Source organism: Babylonia areolata, chromosome 24 (assembly GCF_041734735.1).
Source record: "Babylonia areolata isolate BAREFJ2019XMU chromosome 24, ASM4173473v1, whole genome shotgun sequence".
NCBI classification, from domain to species: Eukaryota; Metazoa; Mollusca; class Gastropoda; order Neogastropoda; family Buccinidae; genus Babylonia; species Babylonia areolata.
In genome coordinates, this window is record NC_134899.1 from 32,969,996 (window position 1) to 32,994,784 (window position 24,789).

The 24,789-nt window shown below is 40.0% G+C and overlaps 1 protein-coding gene across 1 annotated transcript in view; it reads left to right on the forward strand.

Annotated features, from left to right (window-relative positions):
* The first annotated feature begins 6,410 nt into the window (after positions 1-6,410).
* Positions 6,411-24,789, forward strand: part of LOC143298614 (transient receptor potential cation channel subfamily M member-like 2) — a 90,198-nt gene continuing 71,819 nt past the window's right edge. Inside the window, exons 1-6 of the mRNA XM_076611494.1 lie at positions 6,411-6,677; positions 8,165-8,350; positions 13,431-13,655; positions 16,283-16,487; positions 20,732-20,927; positions 23,996-24,143. Coding sequence (XP_076467609.1) covers positions 6,411-6,677; positions 8,165-8,350; positions 13,431-13,655; positions 16,283-16,487; positions 20,732-20,927; positions 23,996-24,143 — 1,227 coding nt within the window. The remainder of the gene's footprint in view (positions 6,678-8,164; positions 8,351-13,430; positions 13,656-16,282; positions 16,488-20,731; positions 20,928-23,995; positions 24,144-24,789) is intronic.

Sequence of the window (24,789 nt, forward strand, 5' to 3'; positions counted from 1 at the left end):
TTTTCTCTTTTTGTGTCATAGTGGTTGTTCAAATGCTTGAATGTGATTTTAGCAAACTGGTAACATGGTTTTGAAATCAAATTTTTTAAAGAACAGTGGAAGTTAAAATATCATGGTCACTATCCAAGTGATCTGGACAATGATGCAGGCAAAACAAAAACACAAGCAGACATATATGCACACACAAATAAAGAATAATATTCAAATATCATTGATACTCTTCATAAGCTCAAGAGCTGAAAACCAGCCTTCTTGGATTCTTTGTTAATGGTTTTACTCCTCCAAGCTGTATGAGTACTATTTGTGACAGATATAAGAAACACTTTAAAGACTTTATGAAAAATTAATTAAAAGTGTTTGGAAGCATGACATATGGGAATAAACTGCCATGGACTGGGCAATACGGTGCCACTCTGCCCATACAGGCGCCAAGACTTGTCAGGAGAACAGGACAGCAGCAGCACAGCAAAGAAGGCAGGCCAGGAAAGCCTTGCCAGCATCCCACAGAAGGAAGCCCCCCTCACCCCCTGCCTAAGCTGTCTATGCACATTTCATGCACAGATCAGCCTAATCAGCCCACCCGTAAACAGTCTCAGCCCCTTCATCCCATAGATGACTAAAGTCATCCTTATCAACTGAAATGGACAAACAACAGCTGGTTACATACGCTTCTGCAGCTGATCTAGTCTGCAGAAAGAAAACGTTAGGGAATTACTTGCTGCACAACTTGAATGATACAACCACATATAAACTTTACTGCTTAACCCTCCAAGGAAATGTTGAGGAAGACGAAGGAGAAGACAGAGAAAAAAAAATTGATGGACTCAATGACAACACTGCAAAATGGACATGAGAACCATGCAGGCTTTCACACATAACTGACAGACCTGGAGGAATCTGGTAAACAGTTCTTTTTTGCTGCAGTGCCCCATTATCTCCTCACATAATCAAGGGAGACGAAGAAGACGTGTTTTATCTGTACCAATACAAGCAAGGCTTACAAAATATTGCATTTGAAACACAGTAACCCATTCCTTTATCAACACACACACACATACACAGTCACACACAGTCAAAACGCGCTCTCTGGGGACAGCAGCTAGAATTTTACACAGAGAAATCTATTGTTATAAATGGGTAATATTAATATGATATGATACAGTACAATTGCTAATAAATATAAAGGGGGAGTATCAAAGCTGTCGCATTCTCCAGCCAAACCACTAACTAGTAAAGATGACAATATATCATGGCAGGTTAGCTATGGTCATGATCTCAGTTTTTGTTGTTGCTGCTGACCCATTAACTGCACCGTAGTGACATTACTCCCACGCCGCTCTTTCCGAGTTCCCCATACACAGCCACACACGGGTTCATCTTAGTCCCAGCATCGGTAGTCCGCAGGGAACAATCGATGTCAGGTCGCTAATAGGCCACACACCAAAGGAGACCCTGCACTGCTGCTGAGTCACTTTCGTGGTGTTTGCTAGTGCCTGTTATGATTTAACATATTTAGGACACCACCTACTAAGTCCCCTACTGAGGACAATAATGGCTTAGTTGCGGAGCCAGACTGAATGAGTGTCTCCCCCAGTGTGGAGACCGCCACCACGTCCCTCCAACAACAGTCCCCCATGAGTCCGCCGACACTGAAGACCTTGACAAGACTCACCCCAAGTGCTGAAGTGGAGGGGTATCAACACTGAGGTCACCATGAGAGCAGGGCATTAAAGGCCACATAATTTGGGACTTTTCCTTATACTGATGATGATGGAAGATGATGATGATGAAGGTGCTGCTATGGAGGTCCATTTAGGTTTGGGACTATGTGACAAAGCTGTACTCTACGCTTCCTGTCATAATGATATCCCAGCATCAACCAGGCCTGAGAGATACAGACACTTGCAGTGTTGGTCAGGGAATTAGAGCAACACACCAAAAGACGCATCCGACGGTGAAGTGGATGATACTCGACTGTCTGGTCCCAGTCTTCCCATTTAAGCCCATAGCACATTACCTCTGGGTGGAGCCGGGCGCGGGCCGAAAAACCCACCTCCGCTGAGATTCGAACCAGCATCCTCCCAGTCGTCAGTCCGTGACGCTAACCACTTCGCCACGGCGGCTGGTCACGATCCCAGTGTTTGTGGCTCATGTTCCAGCTTCCTCCATTTTGGATGCAGACAGTCTCGTCAATTCTTGGTCAGGGAGCTTCGATGCTGAACAATGTTTAAGTATGGCATCCGAAACCCATTTAATACGACTTGATTTCTCATGCTCTTTCTTCTCAATGTTGTTTTGTTATCATCATCTGGATAATCATACATTTTGCCATTGACATTATTTTTTCGATTGATGCCACTAATTGTATTATGATTTCAAGTCGAAATATTATCGTTATTTAGACTGACCGATATGGAACTGAAATATGTCGTTTTGATTAACTGAATCCAAACATGTTCTTGTCTCAACGAGCGCGCTTTGATCGACTCTTTTCACTCCCCGGCAGATCCAAATAGCATATATGTACTGGCTTGCCTTTAGGAAAAAAACAAAAACAAAAAACAAAGAAAATACACCACCACCAACAACAAAAACCGAAAACATAAACAAACAAACAAACAAAAAAACCGTGTAGCGAAGCACGGCCAATCACTTCTGTGTTGATTCAACAAAAAGCCATGAACAACTGCACACAGATACTTCAAGCAAAATTAAATGCAGACCAGTGTGGACAATTTTTTTTTCAAATTCATTACCAGTACATGAAAGTTTTTTTGACAGTCTCTTTTGGGAGAATAATGGAAAGAATCGCACCTCGAACCTTCCAAACCAATAACAAATAATGTGCTATTTAGATCGCAGAGCGGTTAATCAATATGTGTGCATACGCGTGTTTGGCATGCAGTGAAGATCTAGACAAAGCAAATAATGAATGAAGGAAGGAATGAGCGATATAATACAAACAGACGCAAACACATGGTCGATCTCGTTGCATCAATGTTTCTTTTGTGTTGTCACTGACATGTCTAAGACGGACAGTCAGTTTATATGTGTTCCGTGTGTGGATTGACACCTAACATGTGGAGGGGCTGCATGCTGCTGCTATGTGACATAAAATCAAGAAAACAAGGTGTGTTGTACACATGATAATACATAAACACACACACACACAACATGACGTAAATAAGGTGTGACATAACACCTGCACACCAACAAGCTGAGAGAATGAAATCACTTCAGTTCACTTACTCAAGGAGGCGTCACGTACATTGTTCCGACTAATCCATATACGCTACACCACATCTGCTAAGCTGATGCCCGACCAGCAGCGTAATCCAACGCGCTCAGTCAGACCTTGAGGGAGGAAAATAAGATTTAAAAAAAAAAGAGAGAAAAAAAAAAGCAGAAACAAATGGGTACATATTCAAATCAATGATCGAATAAATGACGGGCGCAATAGCCGAGTGGTTAAAGCGTTGGACTGTCAATCTGAGGGTCCAGGGTTCGAATCACGGTGACGGCGCCTGGTGGGGTAAAGGGTGGAGATTTTTACGATCTCCCAGGTCAACATATGTGCAGACCTGCTAGTGCCTGAACCCCCTTCGTGTGTATATGCAAGCAGAAAATCAAATACGCATGTTAAAGATCCTGTAATCCATGGCAGCTTTCGGAGGGTTATGGAAACAAGAACATACCCAGCATGCACACCCCCGAAAACGGAGTATGGCTGCATACATGGCGGGGTAAAAACGGTCATACACGTAAAAGCCAAGCCCACTCGTGTGCATACGAGTGAACGCAGAAGAAGAAGAAGATCGAATAAATATCTAAATTGAAAAAAAAAGCAGATAGATAATGAAATGAAATAAAATTGCGGGGGGAAAAAAGAAGAAGAAAAATAAACAAATGAATGAAGACAATTAATTATGATACTAAATAAATAAAGAAAGAAAAAAGGACATAATTGTAGATGATTACCGAAAATAGGGTTTACCGTGGAGTGCTTCTTAATTACCACCTGACGGATTTATCACAGCTGAAGCCAGCCATCATGAAGACAGGGGAAGGTTGAAACTTTGATCTAGATCAATGTTATGATCGTTTAAAAAAAGACAAGAAAAAAGGAAATGCCGATCGACTCGGACGTCAGATGGTTTAAAAAAAATCCAAGCAAATAACCCCCCCCCCCCCCCCCCCCCCCCCCCCCCGCCCACCGAACCACACATACACGTGTGTGTGCGTATGTGTGTGTGTGTGTGTGCGTGTGTGCGTATGTGTGTGTGTAAGATCTGATACCGACACCAACATCCGCGATGTCGGTTTCATTCTCCTTTTTACATTTGAAGGATATAACACGTGAGCCATGATCGCCACATACACCCCTTGTCAGTTGTTCGATATTTGGACCCTGCCTATTCAGATCTTTCAAATCTAGTGTGATGCAACATAAGGCACACGTAATTCTATTACAACAGAAAAAAGCTTTGTTTTCCAGTTAGTTTTGGGTCATAGTTAATTGTCTTTACTAGCTGACAACACTGCATTTGTATAATAACGTAATTCTATTGCAACAGAAAAAAAGTTTTGTTTTCCAGTTAGTTTGGGTCATAGGTAATTGTCTTTACTAGCTGACAACACTGCATTTGTTTAATAATGTTCGAACGCACTCAGTTATTCAGGCGGATGTGACCCACATATTCTGACAAGTCAATAACGTCATCAACTGTAGGGAGCAGACGACTTAGTGGCGTGCCAAAGAATTTCCCACGAACTTCTAACGTTAGTTTATAGCCTTGCACCAGGGTGGAATTTCACATATTGAAACATTTGTTGACAATGGTTTGGTGACTTCAACGGCAACGAATATGTTTACAGAACACAGTAAATGGAAACGCAGTGGATGAATTTCTTTTTGTGTGTGTTCAGGTCAGTTGAAATGAATCATAGGGGAGTGAATCATGTTTCATAATGAAACCGCGAAGTGATGATCACGATATTTGATTTAATTATAACAAGAAATGAACTGTTAAGATTATAAATGCGCAGAATACAATTTTATATTACAGAACGAAAGAAATCATTAATGGCTGACCAAGCTTAACTTTTATGTTGAAATGTTATGTTTCCCCATTTGTTAATGACACAAACCATGTGTAATATCTGTTTCAGCAAATATTAATTTTTCATTTAAATCATTAGTAAGATCAGTTCTGGAATATGGTAATGTGGTATGGCCCCCCAACCTTGAAAAACATATTGACGATAGAAAATGTACAGAGAATATTTACCAAGCAAATTAAAGGGATAGGAAGTATGTTCTACGAAGAGAGTAGTTTGAAACTCCCAAGCCTTGAATATTGCGGGTGAAGGGGTGATATGATCGAGACGTATAAAATTCTACATGGACATTATGATAAGAGCACAGCACAGAATCTTTTCACTCTAAAGCCAGTAAAGGACAGTATACCTACTCATACCAGGGGACACCCACAAAAACTAATGAAGACATTGAGCAGATCAAACCTTTTAAGTTTTTTCACACTTTTTAACTAACACAACATTAACAGGGTTGTTAACTTGTGGAATAATCTGCCCAGTAACATTGTCACTGCATGAACACTTAACAATTTAAAGAATAAACTCTGGAAGGATTATGGCTTCCAAATAGGAAGTTGACCATAGCATTAATAAGTGCGCACTCTAATAAACAGTTAAAAAAAAAAAAAAAAAAGGAAAAGAAATAAAGTTCTAATGATCATGCAAAAAGCTGATGAAGCCTAAAAGCTCTGAAACATGATATGATATGATATGATATGGTATGAACTGTTAGCCGTAAGTTACCAGGCGAAATTTACTGGTGTTCAAATGTACACGAGCGCGCTTGTGCGTCTCTCTCTCTCAGTGTGTGTGTGTGTGTGTGTGTGTGTGTGATAGAGAGAGAGAGAGAGAGAGGTATAATTTTTGTAGAATGATATGAGTGTGTGCGCGCGCGTGCTGTTTTTGTTGTTGCTGCTGTTTTGGCTGCTGGTGGGTGTGTTGGTGTCCCTCAGTTGAGTCATGCGCACATGATACGTTATGAATTAGTATAATTATGTATGTATGTCAAGAAAAAAATGGAAGGAACAAAATGAATACTCCATGCTGTTATTACTCGAATTAATGATTTAGGGAGTTAATGTGTGTGAAATAGAAATGGAAAAGAAAAAGGAATTGAGTGACGTACTAGCATAAAGTGAACAGTTTCTTTTATTTATATGAGCATGTATTATATACATTTTTGTATTGACTCCTTACCTGCCTGCATACTATGTTTTCCAGTGTTTGAATCAGCTACATAAAATTGTCAAGTCCATCTTGACACGTCTGCACACCCCATACTCATTAAAAGCCAGGCCACCCTAGTCAGAGAAATGGCTCAGGATCGCAAATTTGATGTGACTGTTCCCCATGCAAACTCTCCCGTGTCATTTAGCGAGTTGATGAAGAATACAGAAGAGCTGTCGGAAGGGGAGACACCTCAATCAAGCGAATCAGGAGATATCTTCGTGAATGCGTACAATCTGTACAACACATACGACACATCTGATCGTAGCCGTCATCAGGAGAGGGTTGCACTCTACCCCCAGTTTCCTTCCGGGGTTGTGCGTTTCACAGTTAAGGGCGAAGAGGATACAAAGGTACATATTTCACTTGCTCGGTTTATATATATATATATATATATATATATATATATATAGAGAGAGAGAGAGAGAGAGAGAGAGAGAGAGAGAGAGATCCATCCATAAAAAACCAACACACATATATCTATATATATAGTAATATATATATATATATATATATATATATATATATATATATATATATATATATATATGGGTGTGGATGGATGTAATATACATGTGTGTATAACATTTATCAAATTATTCATAGACTGATCAGTATGTCTATGTCAGTATCTGTAAATGGCAGAGGTTATGCTATTACGATTATTCACGAAAGTGTCTGAATCCAAGTTGATTATCAAGGACTTTAGATTAGCCATTAGCACAGAAGGACTGAACAGAAAGAGCTTGTTCAGATGGCACAGGAATGAGTGAGTTATTGGAGTAAATATACCAGTGTCAGCCTGTACACTTTTACCCCTGCTACCTGCTGACTATGTGGGAACAGGTGTCAGTGTTCAGACTCATGACAGGCCATAACCGCCTAAACCACCATTTATATATCAAATTCCGCATAGGTCACTCAGCAGGGTGACCCTGTTCTAAGAACAGAGAGCCTTTGACACCAGTGAGACTGACAGTCAGGCAACATAACACCTGCCCCCCTCCGTGAGGCGCTAAGAAAGATGAACTGACCCAACCCAACTCCAGTGACCCTCCCCAGTGACGGCTGTGTAGAAGACCTGCAATGTTCAACCGTCTTCATCACAGAGACCGTGGGTTACCATCTGATGAACGGAAAGAAGAAGCAGCCTATGCTCTCCTTACTCTAAATTCTAATAACAAGCTCTCTTTTAGATCAGGGTATGACACACTGACACTTCCATGTTTAGTTACCAGTATGAGCTTGACTGTTGTTGTTGTTGTTGTTTATCCCTCTGTGTCAAGGGCTCTCTATCCTTAGAACTGTTTATTAATCTTGAGCACAAAATTTAAGTGTTTGATAGTCGTTGTGCAGAGCAGATGATAGCCAACAGCAGTTGATTGGGAAAGTGAGGAGAAAGCCACCGGATGAGAAGCTTCCTGGTACACTGCAAGACCATTGAAATTGAATGTTTGTCATGAAAAAGAGAGAGAGAGAGAAAACAAGAACAAACAAACAAAAAAGGAAGAGACTTAGAGAGGAAGGAAGGAAAGAAAGAAAGGAACATAAAGTGCTTCAAGTTCGCAAAAGATTATTTTCCTTCAACAATAAAAAGATTCGACACTCGTCTCAGTGTTGGCTTGCTTTTCCGAAACAACTTTTCTTTCTTTTTGCAATCTACTAGAGTACATAAAAAAAGGGGGTGGAGGGCGTGGGGGGGTGGGGTGGGGGTCATTCTTTGACTGAATGCTGCTTTGATATTTTCTACACCAACCTATTCACAAGGATAGTGTGTGTGTGTGTGTGTGTGTGTGTGTGTGTGTGTGTGTTATAAACTGTTTTTGCTTTGTGTCCTCAGAACAGGTATTACATGATTGTGCACAAAGATGTGGGCATGGACGATGTTGCACAGTTTATGAATGTCGTTTGGCATCGACGAACCCCGAAACTGGTGCTCAGTGTGATTTGCTCATCACGCTACTTTGTGCCATGGGAGAACGCCCGGTTTGAGGAAGACTTTCAGGAAGGCATTATTGAGGTATATGTGAGTATGACTATGTCTGGGAGAGAGAAAATAACCTGCTACAATCTGTTTCACCATTATATATATATATATATATATATAATATCTCTCCATCTGTTCACCCTGTTCTTTTTTGTGAATTCAGACTCGAAAAATCGACAGTAAAAAGAAATCATATCTGCAATATTTCTTGTTTTCTTTGCTGCTTTGCCCCATGGTCTATACCATTCCAGCGCATTATCCTAATGACAGTGATCATGAACTCCTGTACATGGCTATGCCGTTGCTTGTCTGTCACTGTTTGACAAAAGCTGGGTGTTCCACAGTCCATCAAGCTGTAATCGGCTGTCTTATTTCTCTTATTTGTAATTAGCATAGTCTCTTATTTTCCTTGTTTTTCTAAGTTTGAACATGGTTTGTTACAGTGTATATATCTGTATGGGTCATTCTTCAGAGCTGGTCACATAAAGTGGGATTTACTCATTTCGAGGCCAAAATTAAAACCGGTTAAGTACATTTTAATCTGGTTGTTTAAAACAATCTAAATCCTTTATATTTTCAAACACAATTTGAAGAATATAACAAAAGTTACTTATTTCCATGTTTCTGGATGATGTGGGGACATGCATGTCAATAACGCTCGTGACTCAATGACTCAAAGTGCTTTACATTAGACATCAAAATCTGACAAAAGCAGTTAATTTGCTTGGAAGATTTCTAGTGCACTTGACAAATAAGAAATATCAACGCATTGTTTTTATGCACACGTTTTTAGAAAACATGGTGGAACTTAAATGTGACGCACATCATAATTGTTACAAATCTAGTATTTTTGTTTTCAACACTTAAACAGGGCTTTGTTGAAATGAAATAATATTATGTCATGCATCTTATGAAAAAAGCAACAAAACAAAACAAAAACAAAAACTATCAACACACAACACAGACATGCATTCTCAGAGTTAGTTGGCAATAAATCTAAAAAGGGATAACGCTTGTGATGTGACACATTTTACAAAGAGGAACGATGAATTGAAAACTAAACAAGTTGTGTGTGTAGAAATGTTTGTTCTTTTTCCTGACTCTTTTTCACATGTTAATGTCCGATTTCGTTATTTGTTTTTCGATGAACAGTATGGTGGTCACGAAAAAGCAGTTTTTTAGTGGAGTCACACACTACAAACATGACCATAACGTTACAAAATTAACAAAACGGCTGAAATTGATCAAGTAAGTTAATTTATATGAAAGAAGGGGTGCAAAGGTGATAAAATAAACTCATCTCAAGATTTGATGGGCCGCAAAAGTCACCAAATTTACCTATTTCGATCTGTTGCACATACTCACGGCTTGCCGTCATTGATCAACCTTTTGTTGTCAGAAAGACTCGGGAGAATCAACTGAATGGAAAATACGGTTTAATAACATTTCACATCTAATTTTGTGCCACGGTATTTAAGTTGAATTTTTTCAGGCGCTTCAATAGTTTCGAGGCTCTGTTGATTTTATTCGCAAGAAAAATTTCCAGTCTTAGATTCGCGGCGGGGAATGCGAACACGGACACAGGACTTAAGCACACGCCGATTCTTTTTGATTATGTGTAAAGCAAATTTGCTTGAAAAACATAAAGAAAGATTCGATAGCGATAACCTTCCTCCTATACAAACTTCCGTTGTGTCTTCGTTGTCCGAGTAAAACTGTGTTGAATGCTTGCGTCAAGTCCGACACCAAAATTGGCGAAAAATAAACTTCAATCGATGTGCGGTGTATTGAAATTTGTTTTAGAAATGTTATGGTGAGGTTTGACGTTTAATTAGCTTGTTAGGCCACATAAAGTGAACTTTATTGAAACTCTGGATCTGGAAGAATACGTTGCTGAAGCCAAAGTTTGACGATAACTGCAACGGGCGCGCGGTTGCTGGGTGGGGGGTGGGGTGGGGATTGCGTACAGGAGTATGACAAGTGGTGTTGTCTATGCCCGTCTGCCTGAAGCCAGCCGACTTGATGTCGTCTTCAGACAGATTTTACAATGTTCTGACAAAGAAGGAATTGTTCTGTTTGTTCAGTGTTTGGTGGTGACACAACAAAACATCTGTTGTTGTTTGTTGCTGAGCGTACGACGATGATTGTGTCACGCTGTACACGACGTTTGTTCCCTCGTGGCTGTAGAAAGCTGTCTAGTGGCAGTGCTGCCACCAACCCCTCAACCACTCGACTAAAGAAGGCTAGCCTCAGGCCTCGACGCTTATCTTCGAGGCTCTGGAGCTGGAGGCCTTGCAGCATGGTTGTCATACTGCCCATCTCCCTGGAGCGATAGTCCCCTGTTATGAAGCGGACAGTATCAGTATCAGTAGCTCAAGGAGGCGTCACTGTTTTCGGACAAATCCATATACGCTACACCACATCTGCCAAGCAGATACCTGACCAGCAGCGTAACCCAACGCGCTTTATGTGAAGCGGACAGCATGATGTTGGGCGCGATCTATAGTATGTTGATGTCGCCTTATACAATCGCCCCATATTCCATGATGGATCTGACGAAGACGATGTATGCTGTTCTTTTACAGTGCATGAGACAGTGGCGTAGATTCCGTCACAAGAAGCCTAAGGTGATCTTGGCTTTCTTGGTGGTGTGTGCGACGTCGTCGTCAGATATCAGGACGCCTAAGTGTGGTCCACTTCCTGCAGAATTTCGTTGTTTAGGCTGTACATAAAATTCTTCTTCTTCCCCATTCTAAGGACATAGCCCCCCATTTTTTGCAATGAACTTCATTCCCCAGGTGTTAGCAGCCCATATTTCTAGGTGCTTTTGGTCTTCTTGTTGTGTAACTTGTAGTGTTTAAAGTGAGGCACAACAGCAGCACGTTTCACTTTTTCATTTTCAGTCTCCATTTTCAATGACTATATTGCATCTTATTTTGCAGCGTCATCATCCCAATTTATTTTTTAACAATTGTTTATCATGTACACATCATTCAACGTATGCACTACACATACAGTCAATAATCACACCAGAACGCGTTTTTGCTACATTAGAGGAAGAAGGTGGCAGAATAGCTAAGACGCTCAGCTGCTAAAACAGAATCCTTGAGTGTGTGGGTTCGAATCTCGCTCTCACCCTTTCTCGCAAGTTTGACTGGAAAATCAAACTGAGTGTCTAGTCTTTCGGATGAGGCGATAAATCGAGGACCCATTTGCAGCACGCACTTGGCGCACTGAAAAAGATCCTATGGCAACAAGAGTGTTGCCCTCTGGTAAAATTATGTAAAAAGAAATCCACTCTGTAACGCAGTGACGCCTCCTTTAGAAACTGAAGCTTTTCCATATTAACGGAAGTGAGTTGCCCCTACTAACGTTCAGCACTGAAGAATGACCAATATACGAGGGTCATTCAATAAATAAGGTGAATTTTTCGGTATAAGGACTTCTTATACAGATAGAAGCTTACTTTTTTCTTTCTTTTTTTTTTACTTCTTTTTCACATGGATTTAATTTGTTTTGCAGATTAAAAAAAACTTTGAGAGTTTTGGCGATTAACATGGATGGCCGACCAAGAAGCATGCTCCAGGATTGAACAGCGGTCAGTTATCAAGTTTTTGGTTGCTGAAGGGTGCAAACCAGTTGAAATTCATAGGAGAATGTCAACTGTGTATGGTGCCACATGTTTCAGCCGAAAAAATGTCTACAAGTGGGCTAAATTGTTTAAAGAAGGACGGAGCAGTGTTGAGGATGAAGACAGGCCTGGAAGGCCTACAGAAGTGAGGTCTCCTGAGGTGATCGAATCAGTCAATGACCTCATTCAGTCTGACAGAAGGGTGACAGGGGATGACATTGCAAGGACTTTGAGCTTATCTGTTGGGACAGCACACAAAATTGTCCATGATGACCTTGGCTACTCGAAGGTCAGCTGCCGGTGGGTGCCAAAGATGCTTACTCCAGAGCACAAACAGAGGAGGGTCGAGCTGGGCTGGGAACTGCTCCCTCATCCCCCTTACAGCCCAGACCTTGCCCCTTCAGACTTTCACCTGTTTGGTCCCTTGAAAGCGTTCACGAGAGGCACGAAGTTTGAAAGTGACGATGAAGTCAAAAGTGTTGTGAGCGACTGGCTGAGACATCAGTCCAAAGATTTTTACGCTGAGGGAATACGGAAGCTTGTGCACAGATGGGAAAAGTGTGTGACAGTGCTGGGAGACTACGTTGAAAAAAAGAAGAAAAAAAAGTAAGCTTCTATCTGTATTAGAAGTCCTTATACCGAAAAATTCACCTTATTTATTGAATGACCCTCGTATATGTGTGTGTGTATGTGTATGTGTGTGGCTGGATTCACAGAGTACTTTGGTGGGGAAATGACATGAAAATGTTTGGATGAAGTGGGTGTCTCTGATAGATAACATGACAGAAAGTAATGCTTTCATTATTTCATTGTTTTAACCTGCACATAATTTATTGTGGTTATACTTAGCTGTGATTTCGGCATTTGTATTTCTTGTTTAAGTTTGTAATGATTTTATTTATGTACACGAACCAGTAATACCCACTTGTTTTGGTAAGTTTTGTTTGTGAGTGTTTCATGTTTTATAAATAATGCATAATGCTTAAAAAAAATGTATGTATCTATAAACATTTTCAATTACATTCTAACATGTGTGCTTCGCATAGGGCTGTATAAATACATTGGATTAGATGGGTATGTTTTATTAGTGCCGCAAAGAAGAGAAGGGGAGTGGGTGATGGAGGTAGAGATTTGTTTATTGGGTGGTGGAAGGGGGGTATCATAAGAAATGGAGTAAGTTATATCTGGTAAATCTTCATATCGATATTCATTTCAAATATGTGTAAATGTTCTATGCTTTATGTGCAGCTGAAACACATTTATCAAGGTTTTATGGACAATAGAAGTATATTTTGCATCTTGAGTAGCAGTAGTGTTGGTGATGATACTTGATATCAATGGTATTTCGCTGCTTGTGTCTTTTGCTGCTGGTACATTATCGATTATGTTAACTTTGATTTTTAGTTGTTTAATTTCGCCATTTTCTAGACTGCCGGATCAGTACTATTTTTAGGAGGGAGGCGGGTGAATTGCTTTTTGTCCCCAAAGGCTGCAAACTCAACAGAGATGTGGATACTGACTGACGGCATGGACATTGGGTTGTCCAAGATCATTGGGGATGCTGCATTAAAGGAGATGACACGCCGAAGAAACATGGCTATTAACCCACTACGCATTCAGAACGTTCAGAAGAGAGAACGCCTACCACGCCTGAACATTTTTGGAATTGCAGCCAAAAGTTCTCTGGTCTATGCTGACATCCTGACTGGAATGGTAAAATGCATAATTATTTTGTTTATGTTGATGTAAGAATCATCATTAAGTATTAAAGAAGCTCTTTACTTTCGAAGAAAAAATAGTTATAATAGTTTTGAAATAGTACAAATCCAGCAACTGAGCAAGAAATGTTAGGGAGTGTACAGTGGATTTTGTCATCAGGTGTGAAGGAGAGGAAAGGAAATTACATCTTCATATTAAATAAGTAAATACTGCACACTTTGTTAAGCAAGAATACAGTAAATTGGTGATGCATATATTTGGCTTTTATCCTGGACAGGTATGTCTCCATGAAGTGGTATTTTGTTATACTGTGTAAAGAAAATTAGTTATTGTATTACAGTTTGTGAAGCCGAAATCAAAGAAGTGACCGATACTTGAAGGCTGTGAGAGATGTGCACTGTTGAAGACATGCCAGTGTCCGTTTTAGTTTCTCGAGGAGGTGTTTGGACAAATAAACCAGTTACTGGATAGATGCCTGACAAGCAGCATTGCTCACTGTGTTTGTCAGGCCTTGAGTGCATTCACTAATATTTCTGTGCTTATCAGAGTGGATTTATTCAACCCTCTCCTTGCCTTGGGTTCTCTTTCAGTGTGCCAAGTGCTTGCTACCTGCGGGGCCTTGGTTTATCATTTCATCCCAATGACTAGATGCTCAGTTTGATTTTTCAGTCAAACTTCGGAGAAAGGTCGAAACTGGGATTCAAACCTAGACCCTCATGAATACTGTATTGGCAGATAAACGTCTTAACCATTTTACCACCATAGACATGCCATTTGAACTACAGTGGCCACAAATATGATAGTGTTTTTGTTTTGTTTGTTCATTTTTGACTCACTTGAGTCTATGTTTTAACCCAGTGTTCGGTTGTCTGTGTGTGTGTGTGTGTGTGTGTCCGTGGTAAACTTTAACATTGACATTTTCTCTGCAAATACTTTGTCAGTTGACACCAAATTAGGCATAAAAATAGGAAAAATTCAGTTCTTTCCAGTCATCTTGTTTAAAACAATATTGCACCTCTGGGATGGGCACAAAAAAATAAAAAAAACGAAGCCTAATTATATGCAAACTGCATTTACTGTTATATTTATATTTTTTGTATCCTCTAAACTTGGCACTTTGATCTGATATTCTGACACAACAACAAGAGCAGTCATTATTATCATTTTTTGTTCAAACAGGAACTTCTTTTGCAAAGTATGGAAGTTTTATTTTGCAAACGTTTTGGTGCAGATAGTAAAGAAGGGAAATTACTCTGTAATTAATGCTAGGGGACTTAATTTGCTTTAAACTGATCTTTCTCATCTTAAACATTACATTTTTACATACTCAGTACATAAAAAGCTTGTGTGTTTTACTCTCAGTATACAGGGATTTCACTATGTTCATTCGCCCAAGTGGTCTTTTTCGGAAAATACTAAAATCAATATGACAAGTGGACTTTACAGATCTGTTGGCTGAGCCCTGAAGGTCATGGACAAAAATCAATTGCGTACACATATTTATACACATTCAAAGCGCGTGCTCATATTCTTCGCGAACGAGAACGACGCCATTTTGTTTCAAGTTGTTGACCTGCCCGTTCAATCCTATATTCAATGAACAATCTACGATAACATGTGATGGAAAGTTGGAGAAGGAGACCGTTAAATATTTATTCAGAAAAAGATTTGTGAACGCCTCATCACTTACTGGATTATGCCCCAAACTGCCATAAAAATATCCACAGAATCAGTCGGAATTCACAGTTAAAAATTGTAAACCATGCGAGTTAATACCCTTGAACTGATCACGATGAAACGAAAAAATTTCCAGTCTTGACTTTTCTCAAAATGAAGTCCTTTTCACTTCTTACGACGTTTAGAAGTACTTGTACTTGGCTCTACATGTTATTAGTTTAACAAATACTAAATTTTCATATCAACTTTAAAACTTTAAAACTAGAATGAACATAAAAGAGAAATTGAATCGACCGTGTCGTACTACATCCCCGGCGGGTGTAACTAAACTTGTACATCTATCTAGATCTAGTGAAAACGGCTAAATGTTGCAGTGTGATTGCAGAGATAGCCATTAAAAAGAATTTTTTATTGCCCTTAAAGATTTTTTGAATGCCCAAGATACACCAGAATAATATGATTTAAACAGCGTTCTCACTGCGAGTACCGCAATTGATTTATCGCCCTTTAAAAAAGTATGTTCAAATGTTAAATTTTAGAACGTCAGTTAAGGAGCCACGATAGTGTAATGGATAAGGCAGTTTCTTCTCAGCCGAACACGCGGGGATCGAATCTGGTTAGGACTTTTTTCTTTTTCTTTTTCTTTTTTTTTTTTAAACGCGAAGCTTTATGATAACAAATATAGAACACATTTTAACGATTAGATTTTTTTTTTGATTTTTTTTAAAAAGTGTATCACAAGTGAGTCTTGAAGGCCTTGCCTCTCTTGTTATATATATATATAAAGCAGAAATAAATCATCATATGATTCTTGCCTTCTTTTGCACAGCACTTCCAATTTGGAGCATAGCTAGAAAAACGAAAAAAATAAAAATAAAATAAATAAATAAATAAAAGATTACGGATGTTTAAAGCAAGACAGTGTCACTATGTTACTCTTACAGACAATGGAAGGGCAGATTGTGGAGAACAACGGTGGCTTCCCCGCCGCAGAACTGTTTGACTTGAACCCTGACCACTCACACTTCATACTCATGGATGATGGTAAAACACCAGACTTAGCGGGACTGCTCAACTTCAGACTGAACCTGGAAGTGCGTTTCACCAAGGCGGTGGGGAAACCTCGCCACTTTTCAACCCTTTATCAGGGTGAGCAACTAAGTTTGCTGGTGTGACAAATAAGAATACGTTTCAGTGGAAAACTTGCTTTAGCTTGTTTTCTCACTGCTGGGGAAGGTGTGCTAAACAATTTATTCCAGTGATGTACTCATGTAGGTTCTGTGACTACGAATTCCTCTTTACACTTCTTGCCTATCAAGATAGAAACATGAATTTATTCAGGCCCATACACAAGAATAAGTGTTCTGTTATACTCTAATACTTGTCCATGGGTTCATCTTCCGTTTCTTTGTTGACTCACTTTTGTAAACAATGTGAGTCTGTGTAATAACCCGGTGTTCAGTTTGTGTGTCTGTGTCTGTATGTATGTCGGTGTGTGCGTGTTTAACTTTAACATTGTCATTTTCTCAGTCTAGAAATACTTTGTCTGACAATACCAAATTTGAATTAGACATAGTGGGGAAAGGACCTTCACAGTGATACCAATAATAGGTTGTAAGTCTTCTGGATTAAGCTGCATTTCTGGATCATCAACGGTTTATTTCGTTGATTATCCGGATCTAAAAAAAAAAAAAAAAAAAAAAAAAATTGTGTTTTGGTTTGAAGATGACCTGACCTCGTTTTTTTTGTTTTGTTAGCAATTAAAAGAAAAGAAAAGCACATTTCCGGGGAAAAAAAGATACTGTGACACACAGACGTGTTTACTGTATAAATATTTTTAAGTAGTATACTAAATCAGCTAAAATGAAAACGAACGAGAAATTAAATGGACCACGTTGTAGTTTCTTTAAGCCTGTTGAAGACGCAGGTCAGGAGAGAACAGCTACATCAGTACATGTTGCTGTGTGCCTGAGGCGATGGCGACGTTTCCTTTTACCACGGACTTCAAAGAAATTTGTTTACTAATCGAGATATACCTAAACGATATGATTTTAACAGCGTTGTCACCTCGAATACAGTAATTTATGACGCAAAAAAAACAAAACACATACGTTTCAAGATTAATTTTTCAATCTCACAGGTAGTTGCGCTTTAGCGCTGTGGGTAAGTCTACTTATCGTCTGACCGAATGTGCTTGGTCCGAACCTGCTAATAAACTCGTTTTTCTCTTTTTTCCCGAAGCTTTATATCCTTGAATACGAAACTCATTTTAACTTCTTTTTTTTACTGGAAAATATGTGTATCACAAGTGAGTCTTGAAGGCCTTGACTCTCTTGTTTAGATACGTAATGATATTTGCACACAGTTATGTTAGTGTGTAATGTGGGGTGTTATCACAGTCAGGCACAGTACTAGTATTTGCCCCATAAACCCCTTCTGTTGTTTTCCAGGTGGGCCCAAATATCGGGTGAATACGGCAAAAAAGGAGTGAAAGAATGACCTGTTGCACACATGTACTATGACCTTGTCCTAATATATTTACGCACATAGACATTTTGATACCTTCCTCGTTCAGCTATAAATAGCTATAAAATTATGTCACCCATTACGCACTGGCCGTGTCAATGTAACTGCAGATCTAAATGCTGTGCTTCCTTTGAATTATGATCTTCAAACAATAATTGTGTTGTTGTATAATGTATATTTTCGTTTCAGACACTTTGCTCAATGGAATTAAAATCAGACATGTAATTAGGTCACAGTAAAACCAGATTACCTTGACCGGTAAACTCATATAACTTGAAATGCTTTGAAGACAAATATTAAATTTGTAGCCAGACACAATTAAATGAAAATACAAGGTGTTGTATACATGTACTGTGATGCTATCTGAACATTTTGAGGCACATAGACCCATTAGAACTTTCTTCAATTGACTAAATTCAGTCATGAAATTAGGTCACTGTACACGCACTGACTACATTACAATGACTGCATTTCTAAACTGTGTGTTTGTTTATTGCGCTACTTGTGCCCATTCATGCAAAGACTGTGCTGCTCTAGATCTGTATTATCTATATTCATAAACACTCTTATTACCTCGAATCTAACTGAATTCGTGTTGTTCAAAGTCCATCAACCACACGTCAGGAGATAATATGTAATAAGGTCACAGCAAGATGCGGTGTCCTTGACCAGCAACTTGATATTTTGGCTTGGAAGATATCTCTGTCTGATCAAGATATATTTAATTAGGTCATGGTAACTGGGTATGATCATGATATTGTAATTACGGAAACAAATATTTTATAATGTAGGACAGTTTTCCTCATGTCAAATCATTTTAGCTATGATAGCCTACTAAAAAAAAAATAATAATGAAAAAATAAAAAATGGAGCCAGTTGAGAGCAGAGCAGACACAAAGTTTCTGTACTTGAGAGGCCGCACACTAAGGGAGACTTCCGATGAGATATGAAATACTTATGGGAATGATGCCCCATCGTATGACGAAGTCAAGCACTGGCATCATCAGTTCAAGTGTGGTCGCACATTGTTGGACACGGCTCCCATTCCCGGGAGACCACAGTCCGCCATTGATGAAGATATTATTCGGCAAGTGGAGGCCGCCATTTTGGAAGACGGCGCATAACCGTTCGCCAACTTGGCCAAGATTTTAAGATAAGTATGGGGTCTCAGGAAAAAAAATCTTCCATGACCATTTGCACATGTGGAAGTTGTCTGTTCGGTGGATTTCCCCGATCGTTCACATCTTTTCAGAAGCAGGAACGAGTCACGTGCTCCAAGGCTGTTTTGGCCATGTACCAAGAAAACCAGGAGGACTTCTCCGACAGACTAATTACGCACGACAAAACATGAGTCCATCACTATGAACCAGAGACTAAAGCCTTGTCAAAGCAGTGGACTCACCACCTCCGAAGAGAGCGCTCGTCCAACCCTTGGTGGGCAAGGTCATGCTGACGGTCTTTTGGGACCAGCGTGGAGTACTGATGATGGATTTACTGGCAAAGGGTACCACAATTACCGGGACATACTGCGCTTCATTGCTGCAGAAATGGCGGAAGGCTATGAACACCGAAGGGAATGGCATACTGACCATAGGTGTCCGCCTCCTGCAAGACAACGCTCCGGTTCACAACTCGCGTGTTGCCCAGACGGAAGTACGGTCCTCCGGCTATGAAATCCTTCCTCATCCCCTCACTCTCCCGACCTCGCACCATCCGACATCCACCTCTCTCCAACAATGTCATTTTTGAAGGGCAACCACTTCCTAGACGATGAAACGTATTTCTAAGGTCAAGTCGTGGCTTCCGGCGGAACCTGCAGACTTCTACAGGCAAGAACTTCACAGTTGCATAAAGCGGTGAGAGAAGCGTGCCACCCATGGTAGTACCCATGCAAAGAAAGACTATAAACTGTGCCAAGTTTCGTTCCTCTCAGTCCATGGGAAGTGGGTGAGAGAAAATCTGTAATGAACAGCCCTCCTACAGTTCTGCGGTGAAACACCTGGCTTTGTTGACCGGAAGTAGAGTTAAAGGATGTAAACAAATACACGCAATTGTTGTTTTTTCTGAAAATTAACTGAGAGAGCTGTTAACTGGTAACGATTATGCACTACAAAATCCCCGGTGTGCACTCAGCATATCTATTCAGTTATAACCTCGTATCACACACCTTACACCAGTACATCGGAATAACAGTTCGTGAGCACAACCGGAAGTTAATGCCCGACACAGAAAATGGCTTTCAGCAATGATGACAACGTTCTCATTTTCTTCGCCACTTAGTAACTGCACAGCCTCCACTTTGTACACAGACAGATATACTAGAGTCTAGGAAACTCTCTATCACAATTTCTGTGTCAAAAACAGGGTTCTGTCGATGAAATGCACAGATGAAATAGCTGCTCAGCTAAGTCTGAAATTCCACAAGGAGCATTTGCGCACCCCCCTCACCCCCACCCCCAAGAGCAGTGTTTGTGGAAAACAGTCTTTATTTCACTTATATACATTTTTTACCACCCTCAAATTTTATGTGATGAAAAATAGATATATTTTTACCTCCTGCTAAAAAAGAAAGTAAAGTTGAAAGAGCTTTAAAACTTTGTGCTGTGCTTATTCAATTTCTCCACTATCGCATTTCGAAATTTCATGAGACTGTTTCATCATTATTCTAAAAACAATTTTAAACTATATAAATACCCAGTATATGTAAGGATTGAGTTGATGCTTAGTGCATTGTCTAATAATGTTAAGATAACATAAGTGTCATTGATGATAATGAATTACAATGACGTAAAGTTTTTTTGTTTTGTTTTTTGTTTTTGTTTTGTTTTGTTTTTTTGTTATGGTGGTGTGCACATTTGTGTTTACAGCGCCAGAAGATAATAGGTTGAATCAGGAGTTAGAATCCCTGCTGACACCAGTGATAGGTCTACTGGTGCAGGGAGGGCCTGCAGACATTGACCACATTCTGTGGCTGCTGACAAAGAAGATTCCTGTCGTGGTCATCCAGGGCAGTGGACTGGCTGCTGATCTCGTTTCCTTTGCTTACATGCAGATGCAACAAAGGTGGGTTCGTTTACACACCACAGCTGTTGGTTTTTTTTTTGTTTGTGTGTGTGTGTGTGTGTGTGTGTGTGAAACTTTGATGCATAATAGAAATAACATGTTTTTATCCCAGCAAATAATTCAGAATCATACAGAAAATTGAAAACGGAATGGGAAGCCCAGAGTGGCATAAGGCAATGCGCAACTTTCAGATTGAAAAACTCACATGGTCATACTACCCGGGACATGCAGGTGTTAAGGGAAATGAGCGAGCTGACAGACTTGCTGGTAACGCAACACCAACGAGCGGACTACATCTAGGAAAATCGGAAATCCTCAGAAAAGTCAAAGAATATCAAAAAGAACAGGTACAAGGCCATCACACCATCGATCGCCTCAAAGAAATAAAAGCAGAGAGAGGGAGCGGCCGTAAGTCTAACATGAAAGGTAGAGCACGATGCTTTGCAAATCAAACAAATATCGGCATCATTTCCAAACCAACATTGCGCAAATTTCTTCAAAACGGAACAGAGTCTCTGTGGGCTTTAACAAATACAATAGACTGAGCAACACACTATACGCTACGTTCTTGGCATCAGAGATCTTTTCCCATCCCTCTTGCGGCCAGTCAGTGGCAGCCTCTGTGCGTGTGTGCATGTGTGTGTTTGTGTGTATGTGTGGGTCTGTGTGTTTGAGTGCGTTTGTGCATGCGCAAGGGTGTAAGTTGTACACATGTGTCAGGAAAGTTCTGTGCACGTGCGTATGTTTGTGTGTGTGAGGGGTAGGTGGGGGTGCCGGGGGCAGGGGGGGTAGAGGATGAGGTATGTGAGTGTATGCATGCCTACACTGTTGGAGCAACGGGATATTGGAACGTGCGGGTTTGTATATATATATATATATATATATATATATCTTTGTATATATATATGTGTAGGATTGAGGGTGGGGGATATGGGCGTATGTGTGTGTGCTTGTACAAGTAAGTGTTCATCTGTGTGTGTGTGTGTGTGTGTGTGTCGTGGAAGCTGCGATACGTAGCCTAGAAATGAGTGTGTGGAGGAGGAGGGTAGAGGAGGTGCAGGGTAATGTGTGTGTGTGTGTGTGTGTGTTGGGGCTCATGTACGTTTATGTGTATTTGACTGTGCTTTCATATCTGTGAAACTGCATGTTTGGCGCATATCTGTTATGCATGTGTGGGTGTATGTGTGAATGTGTGTCTTCATGTTTTACATTTATTTGCTTATTTATCATCATTGTTGTCTTATTTATTTATTTATTATTATTATTGTTATCACTACCTTTTTTCATATTATAATTATTATTTATGTATTTATTTACTTATTTATGTACGCTTATCTATTATTTATTCACCTTTTTTTTCCAAGGCCTGACTAAGCATGTTGGGCTACGCCGCTGGTCAGACATCTGCTTGGCAGATGTGGTGTAGCGTATATGGATTTGTCCGAACGCAGTGACGCCTCCTTGAGCTACTGAAACTGAAACTAACATTGAAAGTGTAGTGGGCAATGAAAATGTTTTGACATATGTTTATATAAAATACAAAGTGTTCAACTCGCTTCATTCCTGTGACATGCATTGGCCAATATGATATCACTCTGCAACCACAGTTTAAAAATCAGCAATCCATATCCATGAACAGAATGTCACATACCCATATAGAGCTATGAGGAGTGATGGCCATGTCGCATACCCATGTAGAGCTATGAGGAGGAGTGATGGCTGCTCCGGCTCGTGGGAAATTTATTTGTTTACATGTTTATATCCTTTTTACATGCTTGTGCTTTCACTTTCTTTCCAGTGAATATATCGAATCTGAGAATGACGTAATCAGAAAAAAAACTTAGAATACATATGAAATATGACATGTTTTATGTGATGTGTGCTAGTCATTGTTTTAGAGCAGATGCACAGTTGTTATCTGGAAGGTGGCATCTTCAGGATGTCCAGCAGAGTGGTGTTAAAACTGGCTCCCAGGTACGTATATATTTGTAGTTCTTAATCCATTCAACTCCAGAGAGTTTACAACCTGGACAGGTTCCCGTGCCACACTGATGCAGAAAAACGAAGAAAATATAATGAAATCGACCGGCTTTTCCTCCAAACTGAAACGCGGGGACACAACTGGAAATGCTGCAGAAGTTCGTACCCTTTATTTGCGGTTTGTTCATGTGTACACCATTTCCATGGTCCATGAAACGAATTTTGAAGCCTGGGCATTGCTCTGGCTCATGGCTGAATGAGTTACGCCGAAGATTTTAGTTTTTGCTAAGATTAACCACGAGGGAAAAGCAATTGTCCTATGTCTTGATTCGTTTGTCCTGCCCCCAGTCTACTGACAGTCTCACCCAGGTCGGCAAGGTACATCTCGATTGAAGAAAATGGACATGATGCTGTCATTGAGGACGGAGGTCCAAAATTTCCCCATTTTCCCCCGTTCACTTCATTGCTTATTACTATAAATGGTAAAGTGAAGTAAAGACTGCAAAAAGAGAAAATGAAAGTGTAGGAAAGGACAAACGGAGAAAGCATGGAGAGAGTAAAGAGCTCACACATACCTGGATGCATGCTATAACAGTCCTGCCTGAACTGCTTGAAGCTGTTCACCAATCCATGACTGCTCTCTTCAAAACTTGCATGCTGTATATGTGTAACTTGGAAATATTATGGAAGGCAAATGTGTGAACTGTGCACGAACAAGAAGATAGTTATCTAGGTCATTTTTGTGATAGAAGTACTTGAAATTTTGTCGCTGTTTCTGGTTGATCTATGTCATTGCAATAAAAAAGCTATGCATGATGGTTTCAGTTCATCTCCATTTCTAGAGCGGTGTAAAAATACAGTTCATGGCAGTAGATGCTCCTTTGTGGATATCTTTGTATGCTGAAGCAGAATGAATGTGTTAATTCAAACACTTCTTTTGACAGATTTGTGCCCTGTCCGACCAGGCATGCTCAACATTTATTAATTGTGCATAATTATGAAAAATACTAATTAATATACGGTTGATAACAAAGCGTTAACCAAGAGATGTATGCAATAACAGGGTGTCACGTACTTGATGATTTCAGGACAGACATTGAATATCTGGACACCTATATCAAAGCAGAGCTGATGCGCCGTGTATCTGAGGCGTTTCCTGATGAGTTTGCTAATGATGATATTGCCCGCAACTTGTGTCGAGACAAGATAATTGAGTGTGTCAAGCTGGATCAACAGGTGTGTGTGTGTGTGTGTTGGGGGGGGGGGGGGGATGATGATTTGAGTAGCTGGCATGGTTTAGTGTGGAGTGCATGGAGATACACCCTCTCTTTATATGTCCTGTTGTATGCCTTAGTTTCTGAAATAGGTGCTGCGGTATTGGATGTTTTTGTCAGTTGTTGAATATTTAGTCTAGGTTCCATGTAAAACTCTTTATTTACACTTTCTGTGGCACCATCCTTAATCTTTCAAAAGCTTATGATGCTAATAGCACAATTAAATTTTGTATGTCCAATCCATCTGTGTGTTGGTATAATGGTATAACCCCCAAGCTGTTCATTCAGGGAATTTGACTATTTTGTGTGTCTGTTTATATCTGTCTTTTGAAGTATAAGCAGGCACACTGAATATGAAGAAAGTTCCATATCTGCTCAATGTCTTCGACTAATCTGTTGGAGATGTGGCAGACGTGGCCTCAACACTGAAAACTCTTGGCTTAGTAACCAGTAAGGGATACCCAGATAGTTTCTACTTCTGCCATTAGCATTTTGCCAGATTTCGTATTCCTTCGAAAGATGAAAAAGTTTCAGACCAGCCATCATTTGGGAATGGTTTGCGCCACATACTAACAACAGGCAGGTTGTGGCTTTGAACATATTATCAT